Here is a 15,965-nt window from a genome sequence, read left to right on the forward strand (position 1 = left end):
TGAAAATGTGGAGCAAAATAATTGATGCGTTGACGGTTACGTGTACGTATAAATCAAGATCAGAGGTACGTTGGAGGGCGGTGCGACAGGTCAGCTTGTGCAGCGTCCTGTGGAGACGGGTTTAGGCTGTCCACACTCGTGATACTTTATTTGCATTCTCTAAAAGAAATATTTATGTCTGGTCATCTCTTTTATATTCAGTTTTTCTACACACATCGCTCTCTATATCTTCGACTCTAATATGTACCAACTACCATCAGCAGCCCCATTTATCAGATTTGTTTTCTCCTTTTTTCCCCCACCCGACGCCCTCCCTCCATCCCCATTCTATCTCTCCAAGGTTATTAGACTACCTCCAAGGTTATTAGACTACCAGCTGCAAACAAAACGGTTTAGCTGCCATTTTGTTGCCTTTTGTTTCCCGTTGCAACAATAATAACCTCAAATCCAAACGGAAGGAACTAAAATTAGCCAAGATAAAAGTCATCTCATCTGTATCAAACCACAAACTATACATCCCTGCCGTTGAGCACCCTGAGAAGGGAAAGATAGTTAGCTATGCCAATGATGCCAGATGATTGTTGACCAGATCAGATGGCAAAGGCAAAACGGCCACCTACCCTACCCTCCCAACCCACACGTAAAACCGTTTGAAGGTCTCTCTTCGACTGTCAACACACCCGCGGCGATGCAGCGGCTGCGCATAGAGGATCCTCGTGGACCAGGCCCAGCCTTGAGCCACGTCCCGCCTCCCCTCTCTGCCGCGTTCACACGCTTCCCCGTCGTCTCCCACCCCACCGCTCCGTCTTCCTCGCTCCTCCTCCCTCTCCACTTGCCTGCATGCTCTCTCTCTCTCTCACTCTCTCACTCTCTCTCTCTCCGAGCGCGCTGGTCTCTGCCTCCACCGCCTCCTCACCTCCCGGCTCACCCGCACCGCGCGCCCCGGCAAGCAGGCGCGGCCTGCAAGGCGCGGATCAAGGCGGCGAGCTCCGCAACGGCCAGATTCGGGCGCATCGAGCTCCAAGCCATGGCGGCGGGCCGGGTCCTCCCTCCGTCTCGTCTCGTCTCCTCCCCTCCGCCTTCGCCGCCTCCTCACCTCCCCGGCTTGCCCGCCTTGCGCGCCCCGGCAAGCAGGCGCGGCCGGCGAGGCGCGAATCGAGGCGGCGAGCTGTGGCGGCGGCCGGATCCAAGCGCGCCAAGCTCTGAGCCATGGCGGCAGGCCGGATCCTACCTCCCTCTCCTCTCCTCTCCTCCCCTTCATATTTGGGTTCCCTCCTTCCACGTCAGCTACTCGCAGCTCCGAGCTGAGGTGGGGCCGGCACGGCGGCGGGCATGGCTCCGGCGGCCGGCGCGGGGCTCCGCCATTGCGGGCGCGGGACCCCGCCACCACCCCGCCCCTGCTCCCGGCAGCCAGTCCTCTCCGGCGGAGGCGGCTGAGGTGCTCACGAGCAGATCCGGGCGGTGCGGGGAGTACCGGCCTAGGCCTCCTCGCCGGCCGAATCCGCGCGCGGCGGCGGGCCTCGAGCGGCGTGGGTCCTCGGAGGAGGAGGAGCAGGGGCGGCCTCCCTCCCCATCGGCCCCTCTCCTCACTTCCTCGCTGCGCCGGGCGTCCTTCCCCCGCCCCTGCGCGCACGACCAGCCTCCTTCTTCCTCCTCCCTCCTCGCGGCGGCGGCGGGCTGGCCCTCCCCGCTCTCTCCGGCGGGGCGCGGACGGACCGAGGCGCTGCGACTGCGGCACATGGGTTCGGCAAATCCACGGGCCGCGTCGGGCTTCTCTCTCCGGGGCATGTGGCGCCCGAGGAACGCTCGAAGAGCGGCGGGCTGCTCCGAGCGCGCCCTCTCTAGGGCCGATAGTATATACAGTATATATATGAGAGTGGCCTTGCATTGCTTTGTTGCATGGTTTGCTCGCTCTTTGCTATTGTTTATTCCACGTGCTAGTGGATTGGTTTCCGTGCAGTGCATGGTAGCGTGCTAGCGCAGTTATTCGATTTGGATTTTCTCTTCCTGATCTTTGTGTATTTGTTGTAATAAAGGCCCAGTACTCATCTATGTGCCGGTGTTTCAATAAAGTTCTTTCGTAGCTAAAATTCAGTGCTTTTTATCTGGTGTGATTTTCGCTGTACAGGAGAGCGAGTATATGACAACGTACTGCAATATTTGTAACCAAATCACTGCTAAATGTGGAAGCCGACCTTTGTTTATTGGGCAAAACAATGAGAAAATGTCGATGGATGATTATTGAAGCTAAGCTTTAATAAAAATGTGGACGTGCATCCAAAAAAAAAAGATGTAGCTATCCAGGACTATGCGGGAGGAGAAGCGTTTCTTTTCCTAGGTTATATGTACATGAAGGGCCATCGTCCGATGTGCTCCATGTACTATGTACTGTACTGTACTGTACGTTGTTAATTCTATAAATGGCCAGTAAGAGTGTTATCGTACATTTATTATTTATCAGAACTGGCAATTTGATAAATGTCCTGGAGGTGTGTCAGAGCAGGTACAATAAGGACCATATCGATCATCCTTGCTGAGGTAAATGAGAGAGAAGTATGGGCTTTTCGCCACATCCGTCGATCAGCTGTACACGTGCTTAAAAAAATTATGTGCTCTGCTAGGTCCCACGACTTCTGCTCACCCAGTCCTCCTCCCTCTTCCCGTCTTCTGGTCTTCCTAAGGCAAGTGGCGGCTAGGTGAATAAAAATAATGATTAGAAACTGCGAAGAGACAAGTTATTGTACATATTGGTCTCTAAATCTATCTTTGGCTTACTTAGCTTGGCTTATAGATGGCCAAATGGTCTGACACGGCCCGACCCGACCCTAACCCTATCGGACACGGCACGAATCAGGCATGACACTATTCAGCAGGATCAGTTAGTCGTGTCGTGTCGTGCCGGTACTGCGTGCCTGGCCGCGGACCCAGACACGACACGACTAAGGATTAATCGTGTCGTGCCGGCCCATTGGCACGGCTAACCCATAGGGTTAGTGCCGACCCAGACCCATCTCGGTCGCCGGTCGCCGACTTTCGGGCACTTGCCGCCGACCTCCACAGCGCGCACAGGCCTCCGTTGCGGTCGCCGGCTGCCAGCCTTCCGCGCGCTCGCCGGCCACGGGCCTCCACCGCACTAGCGGCGCCATCCGCCGTCGCGCTCACCGGCGGAGCCTCCGCCGCGCTCGCAGGCCTCCAGCGCGCTCGCGACGTCACCCGCCGCTGGGCTCGCTGGCTGGGCCACTGCCGCGCTCGCCGCGCCACCGGCCGCCGGGCTCGTTAGCATCTCTGCCGCCACAGGGAAGAGAAGGGGCATCGGGAGAGAGAGAAAGAGAAAGAGAGAGAGGGGGAGATTGGGAGAATGAGAGCATGGGTCACGGGGAGTAAAGGGATAAGATTGGGAGAGTGAGGGAGAGATGGCCACATAGGTAGGAATTTAGGGTTGAGTTGGGAACTATGGGTCATTAATGGATCAAATTGTGCTAGGAACAAAATTAGTCGTGTTTGATCGGGTCAGATCCATTAGTCGTGTCAGGTCAGGGTCGGCACTATGGGTCGGAGTCCAGGCCCAGGCACTACCCTATGCATCGTGTCGGGTCGACCCTAACCCTATAGATCGTGGGCTAGGCTGGGTTAGGGTAGGGTTTTTTTTCGTATTGTGCCTAGTGCGGCCCATTTGACCCAACCCATTTGGCCATCTATAGCTTGGCTTAAAGCCAAATCCTATTGAACTTGCTCTCATGGTGATGACATTCCTCTCTCATCCCATGAAAATCCCCTTCTCTCTCCTCATAAATGACTCTACCATATACCTCGCAAAAAAATGACTCTACCATATCAGCAAATTTATTGATGTGGCATGGAATTTAGGTAGTATTTGGTTGGAGAGTTTAATAGGATGAAACCGTTCCATCCCTAATTTTAAGGATTTTTTAGAAAAAGGATTATGAATCCGGCATCTACATCCATGGATGTACACAGCCAATTATTACAAAGTTTACAATGAAAGAAGAGCATAACTAATCTCCAATTCAGACAAAGAACTACTGCAAACGATAGTTTTGCTTCCACCATAATTTTAAGGATGGGATGATTCCGATATAATTGTTTGGTTGGAGGATGGAGGTTTAGTTTTTGTTTGGTGGGTGGGATGAGAAGGAATTGGAGCCGAAGCGAGCCGCGTGGAGACGAGTGCGGGGCGGCCTGTGGCGGTGCGGCAGTGTGACACGGGCACGCGGCGATGGCGGCACCGCAGCATGCAGCTCACGTTTGGCCGCGCGTGGCCATGGCCGGCGCTACGGTGCAACCCCGGAGAGCGCCAGGGCCGCAGCCGGCAGCCCGCAAGCCACGGAGTATAGAAGAGCTTAATGTTCAATTGCTAATCGCCTGCCCTCTACTTCAATCTTCAGTCAAGAATTTAAAATTGGATAATTGCTAAGTTAAATTTCTTAAATTCCCAGATTTCTTAAAAAATTTTAATGTGTGTACATTAGATTGTAATTTTTTCCACCCTTTACAATCTTGAATACCAAAACTCAAAAACTTAGGCCTACCCCTGGAGGTGGAGACAACTTGGAGCTACTACTGCGGCCGCCACGGAACCTAATTGGTGGTTCTGCTCTTGGAGTTGACACCGAGCAGGAGACCTGGAGCAACTTGAAGAGCTGCAAATCACGTCCTTGGTTAGCTTCTCATTGGATAGAGAGATACAAATCACAGTATATACAAATCGAGAGAAAATTGGATATTTGGACTCCAAAAGTTGTGCTTCCCATGTTCGGCATTCTTAATAAACATCAACTCCGCAAAATGGATCTCTAAACATGTAACACTTTATTTTCTTGCAACGGGCGGAACGTGTGTGCATGTATAATGCTGCAATTTATACAACCAATAATCATCCACGTCTACTTGGTTTCTAGAATGTCAATACTTCTAGTCCATTATTAACCATCATTTGTTGATCTCTATGTCCTCCCGAACCACCCGCGCACTCCACGCGCCATCCGGTCCACCAAGATCCCAGGCTAAAATAACCAACCAACATACTACAAAAACAAAGCGTTATTGTTCGCCAGTCCATGCAGCGATCTTGACCATCTGCTCAGCTGGCTCACCGGAGCAGTATAGAAAAAAAAAGTATTCGATACACCATTATCTAGGAAAGCACTAGTTACACGAGGTCGCCAACCGATCCAGGCATCTTGGGAAAACACTAGTTATACAAGTGGCCAACCAATCCAGATCGGACCCTTCGTAACCGCTTTCACACGCACGATCGATCGTCGCAAAGCTAACATGAACGCTAATGATCGGGCTCAGCCTATAAGTACCCCCGCTAATAGCATGATCAAGCATCACAATCAGGCTGATCACTCGCTGCTCAAGAGCTCTAACCACCTCAGCTAGAGCGATCGCGAGTTAGCTTGTTGGCTTGTGATCAATCGAGGAGCTAGCTATAGCAATGGCGTCCAAGGCGTTCGTGCTGTTCCTGGCCGTAAACCTGGTGCTGCTGGGCGTGGCCAGCGCGTACTCGCCCTACGACGCAACCTCGTCCACCTCAACGCAGACCACCACGCCAGGGTCGCCCGGCAAGTGCTCCCTGGACTTGCTGAAGCTGGGCGTGTGCGCCGACGTGCTGGGCCTGATCAAGGCCCAGGTGGGCACGCCGCCGGCGCTGCCGTGCTGCTCCCTCCTCCAGGGGCTCGTCGACCTCGAGGCTGCCGTCTGTCTTTGCACCGCCATCAAGGCCAACGTGCTCGGCATCCAGCTCAACCTCCCCATCAACCTCAGCCTCATCCTTAACTACTGCGGCAAGAGTGTGCCCAGCGGCTTTCAGTGCTGATCTATCGCGTCTCGACGTATATATATGATGAATATATGAGAGCGGCCTTGCATTGCTTTGTTGCATGGTTTGCTTGCTCCTTTCTCTTGTTTATTCCACGGGCCGATTGATTGGTTTCCGTGCAGTGCATGTTAGCACACTAGCGCTGTTATCTGATTTGGATTTTCTGTACCTGATCTTTGTGAATTTATTGTAATAAAGGCCCGGGACTCATCTATGTGCCGGTGTTTCAATAAAGTTCATTTACGTACTGCAATATTTGTAACCAGATCACTGCTAAACAGGGGCGAAGCTACCTGGAGCTTCCCTAGTGCACATGTACCATGGTAAAAAATATTTTTTTTCTAGTATTTAACTGAATTTTACCATATAAATTATGCTAGCTTTCTTGAGTGCAATGGAGGTCAAAGTTATCTTGGCTTCGCCACTGCTGCTAAATGTGGAAGCCGACCTTTGTTTATTGGACAAAACAATGAGAAAATGTCGATGGATGATTATTGAAGCTAAGCTTTAAGAAAAACATGGACGTGCATCGAAAAACAAAAAGAAGTGTTGTAGCTTGCCAGGACTATTGCGGGAGGAGAAGTGTTCCTTTTCCTAGCTGATATGTACATGAAGGGCTATCCTCCGACGTGCTCCATGTACTATACATTGTTGATTCTATAGATAGTCAGTCTCAGTTGGAGTATTATTGTACAATTATCAGGATTGGGTATTTGATAACTATGCTGGAGGAGTGTTAGAGCAGGAACAATAAAGGTCATATCGACCAACACGTCATCATTCTTGCCAAGGTGGATGAGAAGCATGAGCTTTTTGCCGCATCCGTGGATCAGCTGTACACGCGCTTCAAAGAATCATCACTATACCACAGCCCCGATACACCAACTGATGGTCAGTCGGCAAAAGCCGTTGTACCGACAGACCATCAGTTGGTATAGATGTATGCCGACACCACTTATGTGTCGTTGTAAGTGGCGTCGGTATAACTTATACCGACTGACATATTTTTACCGACTGATCATTGGACGCCATTGGGAGTTTTTAGCAACTGATCATTGGACGCCATTGGGAGTTTTTAGCGACCAATGGTTTGACGAGATAGTTTATATGGATTAAAAAAAATAATCCACGACAAATTAGTGCAAATGTAACATTTGAGTTTCAGAGGTCCACCGTATCCATCACAAATCCAAAGTTATTATCAGTGCATGAACTTTCATCTTGAGATACATGAAACATACGAATATGGATATAGATTCAATAGGAGCATATAAAACATTGACATTGATCATCCATACAAATATTAGTTGTTCAATATTTTTCTAGAACTGCATATAACAAAGGTTCCATATCAGCTAGGAGGTACGAGAAGACAACCAAATTTTCTACCATACTAAACACCAAATAGTGCTTACCACAGCTCAAGAACCCCAAAAGACTTCACTGAAGATAAGACCAAGCCTATAGACACAACCAAAAATCTAAATACTGGTAACAAAGCTGAGCACTTCGCTCCTTTTAACACATCATCTTCTAGATCATTGTTTTATCTCTAGGTAGGTCCGAACAAAACACAACTTCCATGAGTACTTTGAACGGTTTGACGTTGACATCATCAAGCAAGCTATCTAGCATCTCCTGACACTACCTGAAATCCAAAACAAGCATGCCAATTTTTAGTTAAGATCCAAAGGTATACACAACACATTATATGAATAAGTCATGAAAATGAAAGAAATAATTATCTATCATCTATGTGAAAATTATGCAAAACTGATCGCAAGAATACATTTTGGTAGGCTAACCCGGCTGATGAAAGAAATAATCATCTATCATCTATGTGAAAAATGAAGCCTCAAAAATGCACAAAGCAAGCACACTTGATTGCACCTCAAATAAACAGGACAAAACACCTTTGTTGTAGTATGTACAAACTTTCAAGAAGGCTGAGAATACATTTTGGTAGGCTAACCTGGCTAATAAGATGACCCTTTTAAACTTACAGTAACATGTATTAATGAAATCTCTGTTCAGCTATAGTCCTTAACCTCATATGTCCAATCAAAACTATATCAGATCATGGATTTCAGCCTACAAGCCTATGAGTCTATGACAATCAAAACATACCTATACCAACTGCATAGCACAATTTTGTTGGCACTCATACAAGCTCTAGCCAATTTTTCTCATCTTGCTATACTGTAGTTAAGAAGTGGATGTTATCTTATTGCATTTATAATTTACATCTTAAAGTGATTCCTAAAGTGGATGACAAAAACAAATGAATTAGCAGAAAGCAATAGCAGCTACGGCAAATTCTGTGCCTTGTGCTCCTGAGAAAGAAAAGTTGCAAAGCTTCCTAAAGCAAGATATTGTGAATTGTTATCGTGTTCTTGTTCAACCAAGTAACCAACTTAAAACAGTACGTGTAATAACCAAAGTAATATGGACTCTCGGCTTGCTATAAGATTTGCTAGCAAATTTGTTCACAAATCCAAGAAAGATGTGGGGAGATCCTCCGCCCTTATAGCCTTTAATAATATAAAATAGCTAACCAGATCTAGAAATGACAAGTTTATAAGACTGAAAAAGGACTAGGAACCATCTTGGGTGCAGGAAGCTACTGATTACTTGGAGTCACAGATGAATCTAGCAAATTCACAAAAGAAGCATACGGATCAAGAAACCGTAGATCCAAGAAGGGCAGAAGCATACTTGGGTGCACGAAGGGCAGGAGAGTCAAGAGATAGGTGTTGTGGCCGCACGACCGCCTTGGACGAGCGGAGAAGAGAGATGGGGCCGTGGCAGCAGCGCTCCTGCCAGGCGGAGGCGGAGCTCCGCACCTGCCGCAGTGCCGCCACGGAGCCCCTGCGCGGCATGCGGGCAAGGGGCGTGGCCAGCATCGAACAACTCTTGCTCCAGCCCGGCCGCCGTGGCGCAGGTGCCGGCGGAGAGGATCCTCGAGTGGTGGAGCCAACGAGAGAGGTGGGATGGGGCCGCCAGATCCGGCGGCGACGAGGGGCTGAGCACGCGGTGTAGCCGGCGAGCAAGGGGAATGGCGCCCCTAGCCGAGGACCCGGCGGCGCTCACGACCTCGCGTGCGTGAGATGTGGATAGGGGGATGGAGCGAGCTTTACTAGGATTAGACATTTATATGCGCCAGCGGTAACAGGCTGGGCCTTTTGCTCCGCACGCGAGTGGGCTTAGAAAGGCCCACGCCAAAGAGCTTTGCCGACGGACTGTTAGATGTCAAAATATTTTATACTGACACACCCACAGACAATGAATACAAGTATTTATTCCGACTGATAGTTTGTTGGCAGATATCGAATTGCCGACTGATGGTTGGTTAGAATGTTTTACCAACTGATTGTTTGTCGGTAATGACAGACTTTTACCAACCCACGTGCGACGCTAATGTGGTGTTGTGGTATAGTGCATGTGGCTTTGCTAGGTCCCACCACTTCTGCTCACCCAGCGCTCCTCCCTCTTCTCGTCTGGTCTTCCTAAGGCAAGTAGCGGCTAAGTAAATAAAAAATAACTTTTAGAAATTGTAAAGAGACAAGTTATTATATATATCAGTCTCTAAATCTATCTCTGGCTTACTTGGCTTGGCTTAAAACCAAATCATATTAAACTTGCTCTCATGGTGACCATACTTGTTTCTTATCCCATAAAACTCCCCCTTCTCTCTCATCATAAATGAATCTACCATATCCGCAAATTGGTTGATGTGGCATGATATTTAGATAGTGTTTCAACATTCCATCCCTAATTTTAAGGATCGGACGGTTCCGATACAGTTATTTGGTTGCAGGATGGAGGTTTGGTTTTTTGTTTGGTTGAAGGGATGAGAAGGAATTGGAGCCGAGGCGAGCCGCACGGAGGCGAGAGAGGGGCTGCCTGTTGTGGCTCGGCAATGGTGACAACTTAGCATGCAGCTCATGTGTGGCCGCGCGTGGCCAGGGGCGGCGTTGCGGTGCATTTGTGCAGGGCGCCAGGGCCGCAGTCGGCAACCCGCAAGCCACATAGTATAGATGGGCTCAATGTTCAATCTTCAATCAAGAATTTAAAATTGGACAACTGCTTCAATCTTCAATCAAGAATTTAAAATTGGACAACTGCTAAGTTAAATTTCTTAAATTCCCAAATTTCTTAAAACTATTTAATGTGTGTACTTTAGGTTGTCAAATTTTTTTCCCACCCTTTACAATCTTGAATACCAAAACTCCAAATCTTAGGTCTGCCCCTGGTGGTGGAGCCAACTTGGAGTTGCTGCTGCGGGTGCCACGGAACCTAATTGGTGGTTCTGTTGAGACCTAGAGGAACTTGAAGAGCTGCAAATCACGTCCTTGCTTGGCTTCTCATTGGAAGAAGAGGTACAAATCAGGGTATACAAATCGAGAGAAAATTGGATATATTGGGACTCCAAAAGTTGTGCTTGGCATGTTTGGCATTCTTAATTAACATCGACTCCGCAAAATGAATCTCTAAACATGTGACACTTTATTTTCTTGCAACGGGCGGAACGTGTGTGTGCATCTATATTGCTGCAATTTATAGAACCAATAATCATCCACGTCTACTTGGTTTCTCGAATGTCAACACTTCTAGTCCATTATTAACCACCATTTGTTGACCTCTATGTCCTCCGGAACCACCCGCGCACTCCACGCGCCGTCCGGTACACCAACATCCCAGGCTAAAATAACAACCAGCATCATACGAAAACAAAGTGTTATTGTTCGCCAGCCCATGCATCGATTTTGACCATCTGCGCAGGAAGCTCGCCGGAGCTGTATAGAAAAAAAGTATTCGATACACCATTATCTAGGAAAGCACTAGTTACACGAGGTCGCCAACCGATCCAGGCATCTTGGAAAACACTAGTTATACAAGTGGCCAACCTATCCAGATTGGACCCTTCCTAACCGCTTTCACATGAACGCAAAGCTAACATGAACGCTAATGATCGGGCTCAGCCTATAAGTACCCCCGCTAATAGCATGATCAAGCATCACAATCAGGCTGATCACTCGCTGCTCAAGAGCTCTAACCACCTCAGCTAGAGCGATCGCGAGTTAGCTTGTTGGCTTGTGATCAATCGAGGAGCTAGCTATAGCAATGGCGTCCAAGGCGTTCGTGCTGTTCCTGGCCGTAAACCTGGTGCTGCTGGGCGTGGCCAGCGCGTACTCGCCCTACGACGCAACCTCGTCCACCTCAACGCAGACCACCACGTCAGGGTCGCCCGGCAAGTGCTCCCTCGACTTGCTGAAGCTGGGCGTGTGCGCCGACGTGCTGGGCCTGATCAAGGCCCAGGTCGGCACGCCACCGGCGCTGCCGTGCTGCTCCCTCCTCCAGGGGCTCGTCGACCTTGAGGCTGCCGTTTGCCTCTGCACCGCCATCAAGGCCAACGTGCTTGGCATCCAGCTCAACCTCCCCATCAACCTCAGCCTCATCCTTAACTACTGCGGCAAGAACGTGCCCAGCGGCTTCCAGTGCTGATCGATCGTGTCTCGACCTATATATATGAATATATGAGAGCGGCCTTGCATTGCTTTGTTGCATGGTTTGCTTGCTCTTTGCTCTTGTTTATTCCACGTGCTGGTGGATTGGTTTGCGTGCAGTGCATGGTAGCGCGCGCTAGCGCTGATATCTGATTTGGATTATTTTCTCTACCTGATCTTTGTGCATTTGTTGTAAAAAAAGGCCCGGTACTCATCTATGTGCTAGTGTTTCAATAAAGTTTTGTTTGCAGCTAAAATTCAGTGCTTTTATTTGGTTTGATTCTTGTTGTACAGCAGAGCGATTATATAACTAGGTAGTGCCATATTTGTAACCAAATCACTCCTAAATGTGGAAGCCGTCCTTTGTTTATTGGACAAAACAATGAGAAAATGTCGATGGATGATTTTTTTTCTTTTTGAACGGAACCGGCGGGACAGCTGTCTGTCAAATTAATCAATGGATGGCTATTATTAGCTAAGCTTTTATAGAAACATGGACGTCCATCGAAAAAAGAAAAATCGATTTAGCTAGGCAGGAGTATTGCGGGAGGAGAAGCTTTCCTTTTCCTAGCTGATACGTACATGAAGGGCCACCGTCCGATGTGCTCCATGTACTGTACGGTGTTGATTATGTATTAGGATAGTTTAGAAATGTTATCTTAGACTGGAAATTTGGTAACTATGCTGGATGAGTGTTAGAATAGGTATAATAAGGATCGAATCGACTAACACGATCATCCTTGCTAAGGTAGATAAAAGAGAAGTATAAGCTTGTCGCCGCATCCGTCGATTAGCTGTACACGCGCTCCAAAGAATCATGTGGCTCTGCCAGGTCCTACCACTTCTGCTCACCCAGCCCTCCTCCCTCTTCCCGTCTTCTGGTCTTCCTAAGGTAACAATTGCGGCTGTGTGAATAAAAAATAATTATTGGAAATTGCGAAGAGACAAGTTATTATACATATTTATCTCTAAATCTATCTCTAGCTTACTTGGCTTGGTTTAAAGATAAAATTTATTAAACTTGCTCTCATGGTGATGACATTCATCTCTTATCCTATGAAATTCCCCCTTTTCTTCTTATAAATAACTCTACCATGTCAGCAAATTTGCTGATGTAGCATGATATTTAGATAGTGTTTGGTTAGAGAGCAAGGTAGGATGGAATGGTTCCATCCCTAATTTTAATATTGTGACGGTTCCGATACAGTTGTTTAGCTGTTTGGATGGAGGCCGGAAATTCGATTCTTGTTTGGTTGGTGGGATGAAAAGGAATGGGGATAAGAGCAACTCCAACAGATTAGCAATAATCATAGATAAATTTAGCTAGTTGGAAGGTGTGTAAAAAAAATGCAAAGGTTCCTTAAGAGGGGGAAAACCAACAGAGTAGGTATAAATCTAGATTCTTCATATTCAAATCGTGTGGGACCCTATCTCCTGCAGTGGCCCCCTTCCGATCGTCGTCTCCTTTGGTGGGCAGGCACCGCACGCCATTCTTTCATTCAGCGGCCCCCTTCCGATCGTCCTCTCCTTTGATGGGCAGGCACTGCGCGCCGCGATCCGTTCCTTCAGGAAGTCCCTCCGATCCTCCTCTCCTTCGGGAACTCCCTCCGATCCTCCTCTCCTTCGGTGGCCGGGCAACTACGATTTTTGCAAGACCAGGAAGAGCCGCCTACAGCAGGCCGTCCCGACCATCAACAGAACACGCGATCCCTCTCGTCCGTGGCATGAACAGGAGTGGAGCATCTTCAGATTCTTGAAAACCATTCATTACGAGATCTGTGTATGACCTTGAACCCATACCACCTGTGATAGAAAAAAACATTATCATCAACTTGAAACCAGAACTGAATTCAGTGAACAAACAATCAGGTGAGTAGATACAGATATTCAGTGAACATGAAACCTCACTTGAATTCAGTGAACATCAATTCAGTGAGCATCAATTTAGTGAACAAAAATCAATTCGATTCAGAGAAAAATAACTAAAACAGTACCCAGATACATCACCTCAAACAATTCCAAGATAAATTAACTCAAGGAGGCACAGTTATGGTTCAGGATTGAACTGAAAATGACAACAATCTATTTTGATTGATATATTCATATATGATAAACTGATCCTGCAAACTAGCTATTGGTCCATTGTGCTTCTTATTTCCTAGATGTTGATGAGCTAACCCATCTGTGTGTCAATACTTCTCTGTATGTGATCGACCTGTACTACAGATTTCTTGTATGGGTACCGGCCGTGTTCAGGCCATGTTGCATTCATCAGATTCAGGCCATGTTCAGGTCATGTTGCATTCATCAGATAGTTCAGCATCTCTGTAACCAGACGAGCTACAGTACAAGGGCATACTTTGAACAAGGGCATGCTGCAGTTTCAGCAACCATACAGATACAACATAAGTCTGAAATTCAAAACTGAATTCAAATACTTGCCGCTAGATTTCAGACCCACCTAGCTCCAACAGATGTACAAGACATAAAGAACAGCCAAGAAAATACTTGCAAGCATCAATTAAAACCAGCCTTTTTCCAAGTATAAACTGATCCTGCAAACTAGCTATTGTTCCCTGATGGTGTAGTGGTGCTCTAGTAATAACAGAAACCTACTTGCACATTCAGAGATTTCACTGACTCACTGAATGCTAATCACACAAATTTGATTCATCTAATAACAGAGCAAAATAGCACACATCAATGCTTCCACACGTCTATGCTAGTTATTCAGTGATTGAATTACCTGTGTGTGCCTCCTCCACGTCCTCTTCCTCATGTTCGAACAGATCGAACCTTGCCTGGACATCCTGACCAAAGGGAACAGTAGCAGAGGGAGGATTCCACATCCCCGCTGCACGATCCGCCATCGACCAGCGCAGCGGCCTGTACATGAAGACGGAGGGGATTCTCTACGCCGGGGGGTCCTCGACGGTGGGCCGAGGCGTGGCTCCCTGGGCAACTCACGGCACCCTGGACAGCTCAACGGAGGGTGGAGGCACGACCCCCTGGGCAGCTCGACGGCGGGCGGAGGCACGCCTCCCTGGGCGGATCGACGGCGGGCGGAGGCGCGCCTCCCTGGGTGGCTCGACGGCGAGCGGAAGGATTGCTGGCGCGCGGGAACGGGACCAGCGCGCGCGGGAGGACGAGGGCCGCGCGCAAAGGGCAGGATAGCGAACGGGGGGAGTAGGCAAAGAAGCCTACCGGCTTTCCCGGGATGGAGAAGGAGAGTCTACGAATTTTTTACCATTATTTCTGTTTTTTTTACCTCTACATGGTGATTTATCTAAGATGTTGGAGTTGCCCCTTCATTTGTGGGTCTCGTATGTTAATCATAGTTAATCATACGAGCCGTATGGCCACGGCCCGGCACAGCCCGGGCCCGATTAGGCCCGATTCGGTTGGCTTGAATATTTATTTGTGCCGGGCCGGATCGGCCCATCAGCCGAGATCTCAGCCCAAGCACCGGCCGAAGGCTCGTTATTCGTACCAGGCCGGCCCGATATTCTATATGGGCTTCACGGTGTCACATTCGGTTTTAAGAACAAAACCGAATGCATAACTATATATATGCCGGGATCAAGTTTCATACATATAGAGACATTATAAGTGAATAATCAGTAACAGTATCACGAAAAAGAGAAACTAAAACAATTAAAAGATTATCAGAGTTATACAACTTATCCTGGAAACGAAGTCTTCCAACTTCACAAGCAATCGACTGGGGGTTGCGTACGCCTAGAACTCAGCATCATCTTCAAAAATTTTCACAGCAACTTTCTCTTCTGAGCAGCAGTAAGCAAGGGTGAGTACACTTATGGTTGGTACTCAGCAATGCCATAAGAAATAACCAGAATGTGATTTATATCCATCTTTAAGTTTATTAATCATGTGAGGGTCCAAGCCGCTCTTGACCGTGAGCACGGCTAATATATCAGTTTTACACTATGCAGAGGTTGTACACTTTACCCACAATTCGTATTTCCCATGTTGCCTGGGTTTACAAAGCTCTTAAACACTTTCTTTGGTGAGTGGCTAGAGATTCACTACGAGGCTTTTCTAAAGAATCACTATATGTACGCACTGATCTCTTTTTCTGCGGTACCTCAGAAGACGAAGCTTCCTTCACCCGCTCCTCAAAGCTCAATAACCCAAAAATCCACTAATCAAACGCCCCAGGCACGACATATAGATTATCTAGTTACTTAGCCAAGACCAGAGCCATATAGTATTGTGGTTACACTGTTTTCTTGGGTGGTTCTCCATGTTCCCATTAAATCATATCATCTTGTAAATAAAACATAGATAGAAGTATGGTTAGGGTCACTTGCCTTTCTCCAACGAAAAGTTACTCTTACTGCTCTTCACTGCTCTTCAGCTTTTGCTCACTTGCAATTCTTAATTCTTCAATCTTCGAACAGCGATCCTTCTACTCAAAGTAATCATCGGCAAACATACAAAGCAAACAACAAGTACAACTAAGAACAATACACCAAAACAGAAGAAAGACTTTAAAAGAGCGTACTAAAGGATAGGGGTCACTGCTACGGTTACGAGAGCGCAAGAAACACGAAAAACGGAACTAATACGGTGATTCTATAGACTAAACGGTG

The 15,965-nt window shown here is 47.8% G+C and overlaps 2 protein-coding genes and 2 long non-coding RNA genes across 4 annotated transcripts; 2 read left to right on the forward strand and 2 right to left on the reverse strand.

The window, feature by feature from the left end:
- The first annotated feature begins 5,372 nt into the window (after nucleotides 1-5,372).
- Nucleotides 5,373-5,922, forward strand: LOC120654185 (14 kDa proline-rich protein DC2.15-like). Its single transcript, XM_039931727.1, has one exon. The coding sequence runs from the start codon at nucleotides 5,462-5,464 to the stop codon at nucleotides 5,840-5,842; it is 381 nt and encodes a 126-aa protein (XP_039787661.1). The 5' UTR covers nucleotides 5,373-5,461; the 3' UTR covers nucleotides 5,843-5,922.
- Nucleotides 5,923-7,083: 1,161 nt separating this feature from the next.
- LOC120656713 lies at nucleotides 7,084-8,967 on the reverse strand. The gene is made up of 2 exons (XR_005667970.1): nucleotides 8,561-8,967; nucleotides 7,084-7,493 (listed from the first exon to the last, which is right to left on the reverse strand). It is a non-coding gene; the product is annotated as an uncharacterized LOC120656713 (long non-coding RNA).
- Nucleotides 8,968-10,880: 1,913 nt separating this feature from the next.
- Nucleotides 10,881-11,603, forward strand: LOC120654187 (14 kDa proline-rich protein DC2.15-like). The gene has a single exon (XM_039931728.1). It carries the CDS (start codon nucleotides 10,970-10,972, stop codon nucleotides 11,348-11,350), a length of 381 nt encoding a protein of 126 aa, XP_039787662.1. The 5' UTR covers nucleotides 10,881-10,969; the 3' UTR covers nucleotides 11,351-11,603.
- Nucleotides 11,604-12,637: 1,034 nt separating this feature from the next.
- On the reverse strand, nucleotides 12,638-14,562 carry LOC120656714. The gene is made up of 2 exons (XR_005667971.1): nucleotides 14,099-14,562; nucleotides 12,638-13,155 (listed from the first exon to the last, which is right to left on the reverse strand). It is a non-coding gene; the product is annotated as an uncharacterized LOC120656714 (long non-coding RNA).
- Nucleotides 14,563-15,965: the final 1,403 nt, after the last annotated feature.

Source organism: Panicum virgatum, chromosome 1N (genome assembly GCF_016808335.1).
Source record: "Panicum virgatum strain AP13 chromosome 1N, P.virgatum_v5, whole genome shotgun sequence".
Classification (NCBI taxonomy): domain Eukaryota; kingdom Viridiplantae; phylum Streptophyta; class Magnoliopsida; order Poales; family Poaceae; genus Panicum; species Panicum virgatum.

What these genes read in the sequence shown, in the direction of transcription:
- LOC120654185 (XM_039931727.1), top strand. Translation starts at nt 5,462, where the DNA reads ATGGCGTCCAAGGCGTTCGTGCTGTTCCTGGCCGTAAACCTGGTGCTG.
- LOC120654187 (XM_039931728.1), top strand. Translation starts at nt 10,970, where the DNA reads ATGGCGTCCAAGGCGTTCGTGCTGTTCCTGGCCGTAAACCTGGTGCTG.